At 47.9% G+C, this 3,132-nt stretch overlaps 1 protein-coding gene across 1 annotated transcript; it reads right to left on the reverse strand.

Annotated features, from left to right (window-relative positions):
- Positions 1–1,841: 1,841 nt before the first annotated feature.
- On the reverse strand, positions 1,842–3,125 carry ZBTB6 (zinc finger and BTB domain containing 6). Its single transcript, XM_008943539.1, has one exon. It carries the CDS (start codon positions 3,123–3,125, stop codon positions 1,842–1,844), a length of 1,284 nt encoding a protein of 427 aa, XP_008941787.1.
- Between the last annotated feature and the right edge of the window lie 7 nt (positions 3,126–3,132).

The following is a 3,132-nucleotide window of genomic DNA, read 5'->3' on the forward strand; positions in this document are numbered from 1 at the left end:
ATGAATGCAGCAGAAGACAATGCTATAAAAAGCAATTTTTTTTTTTCAAAATGTCAGGCGGCTGCACCATAAACGACTCCCAAATCTTTTAACTACAGTAACTGTCATGGTAATTGCTATAGTAAAAAATCACAAAATAAAGTAAATTACCAACTTCATAATATGAAGTACTACATAATATGAAGGCTGTAAAAGGCTGGGCCTTGTGCTTAAGGTCCTGGATAAACCAGGTGATTTGAGTGCACAGTTACTCTTGTGACTTCCTGGGGGGTGTTGCTTCTGTGGTGTCTGAGGGACACCCTGCTGTGCAGAGCTGCCCCACCCGCCCTTCCAGGATCCCATACAATCCAGTCAACTGCCTAAGTCAGTCAGCTGGAATTTCCCAGGCAGCAATAACACTGGCACAGCCACCCAGGCCAGTTACAGACAGTGCCAGGAGGCTGCAGTCTCCTGTCCTGTGCCCACCTCAGCCGCTGTGAGCTGAGAAGTAAACCCCAAGCAACAGCTGGTGTGCTCTCAGAGGCAGGGAAGAAATTACAGGAAATCTGTTAACTGCCATTAAAAACTACTGTCTTGGATTTTAAACCCAGACAGGCTATGGAGCACATCAGCCAGACTTCTGGACTTGGACCAAGAACTTTGTAACAGCACTTCTGAGACTTGACGGGAAGTTACAGACAGGATTAAGAACTGCTGCTTGTAGAGAGAATCTGTGTAAGTACCATTATCTCACATTCACAACCAAACTCTTTATTCTTATCACATTATATGGAAGAGAGACATACCAGTCAAAGGCAGGTTCAGGATAAAGAGTCTTAGTTACAGGGCTTTCCAGGCTTGTGCTGAAACTGAAGTGACCTTTGACAAACTACAAACACACCTACCCAAACACACATTGTTTTACTGTACCACAGGACCAGGGTATGAGAAGTTCCTAATAAGATAGAAAGGATCACTTTCCAAAATTAATGTAGAAACTGCTATTAGGTAACAGCACACAGCTTCATTTTTTCACACGAGTGTCTGTATCCAAGATCTGTAAAAAATGCAAACACTACAACTGAACAAACAGGACTAACTGAATGGGCATTAGTCAAGTACAGGTGCAAAACCACTGGTGTGACAGAAAAAAAACCACAACAAATCAGAATCAAGCAGAATTCATTCATGAAGCCAAAAGCATGTCCTTCTGAGGAGACTGCAAGGCAACACTGTTCCTTTCCCTCTCCCCAGTGCTCTGTTTGCAGGAGGCAATGGAAACCTTCCTTCGTCGTTTTTTGTTCGTTGGGTGTTTTCTTAAACATCACAGGTCTGAGTCTGGAAACGTTATTTCTGATGAAAGATCTAGCAAAGTTTGGGCAAGTAAGGAGGTGATTTCACTGCAAATGCTGTATGAAGGGGGTGGGCACGACGGGTTTGCTGGATAACTACACACATCCCCCCCCTTGGCGGGCAGAGCGGGGGCGTCGCGGCTCAGGCTGCAGCTTAGCGCAGTACAGACCAGTCTGAGAACAGGCAGTGCCCACCCCTGAGACAGGGGAATCCAGGAGGGAACTAAGGGAAATCAGAATGCGTCCAGAGTAACCAGGAGAGAAGCATGAAATAACTGCCTGTATTTTGCAGTTTATTTTCAACTAGTAAAGGGCTTTTTCACACCAACAGCAACCTTAACGCAGCAGGCAGCTTTGCTGCTCACAGGGGCTGTCTTTCATCACCAGTCCCATCTTTGTGCTTCTCTCCATTATGTGGGTATCTGTATCTAAGACTGCACCTAGAGCTTCATCTAGAATTTCACTAGGCAGGAGCTTTTTGTGGAGCCTGGCTCCACAACCACCCATTTGTTAATCATAGTCTATTTTCACTTTTGTGATAGCGTTCAGGTTTGTTTTTTCGCTGCTGCTCCTTCCATGAACAGAAGTTAAGTGCTTTTTAAGAGCAGACTTGTGTTTGAAGTCCATGTCGCAGCAGTGGCACTTGTAGGGCCTGTCACCACTGTGGATATTCAGGTGGTCCTGCAGTGTACTTTTGGCTGTGAAGGTCTTCAGGCACACCATGCACTGGAAGGGGCGGATGCCCATGTGCCCCCGGATGTGTCTGTTGAGGTTCTTTTTTTGCGTGAACGTTTTGCCACACTGCAAACACAAGAAGAGTTTGTGCATTTTCAGATGTCTGAGATAGTTCTCGAGATGCAGAAATCCCCTGGGACACTTGGGACACTGGTGCCGCCACGAACTGCCAGAATCATCCAGACTCTGGAACCCATTCCCCAGGCTAGAGGTTCCTTCTGGATTGTCACTGACAAAAGCCTGGAAGTGATTTCCTGACGTTTCTGTATTTCGGCTTTCAACTGTGGAATTTATTAAGGAGTGCTGGGTTTCTGGAAAATACAGATTTGTTTTAGAGGAAGTACAAGGCTGAGAAAAATGATCATTTTCTACATTGGCTACGCTCATAGAATCCATCCTGAAGATACAGATTTCATCATCCTTATACCCGATTTCAACTGTGGATATTTCCGGGGTTTTTGTGTCCTTCCTTTGCGAGGCCAAGCTCTGCCCCGCAGGCTGTGAGACATCCCCCTTCTCCTCTTTCACTGGGTACTCCACACCCACCGGGCTGTCTTCAGAGATCTCGATTATTTCACAGTCTTTATCTAAAACCTCATCCCCGTTTCTCAGCTCGGCGTCCGAGGAGTGGCACCTCTCTGCAGCCTGGTCACCAGCCTCCACGGCAGCGTCAATTTCCAAGTACTTGGAGAGAGCCTCGGTGCACTTCTCCACGATGTGAACCATCTGGAGGTAACTGGCGGCGGTGAGGTACTTCAGCAGCTCCTTCTTTTTGACTTCCAGAGCGCCGGTGTAGCAGGAGAGCAGGAGCTTCCTGCCCACCTCGGCGCTCTGCAGGATGGTGATCCGCACCTGCTTCGACTGGTTGAGCAGGAACTGGTCCCTCATGAAGGTGGAGCAGGCGGCGAAGATCACCTTGTGCCCCTGGAACTCCGTGTCGTTGATGTAGATGGAGACGTCGCAGAAGAGGTTCTGCTGCCGCAGGAGGTTCATCTTCTGCAGCACGGCATCGCCCTGCTGCTCGAACTGGAAGTGCAGCACCTCCGAGTCCGCGGCCATGGCGCCG

This window comes from Merops nubicus, unplaced genomic scaffold (assembly GCF_000691845.1).
Source record: "Merops nubicus isolate BGI_N331 unplaced genomic scaffold, ASM69184v1 scaffold25147, whole genome shotgun sequence".
Taxonomy (NCBI): domain Eukaryota; kingdom Metazoa; phylum Chordata; class Aves; order Coraciiformes; family Meropidae; genus Merops; species Merops nubicus.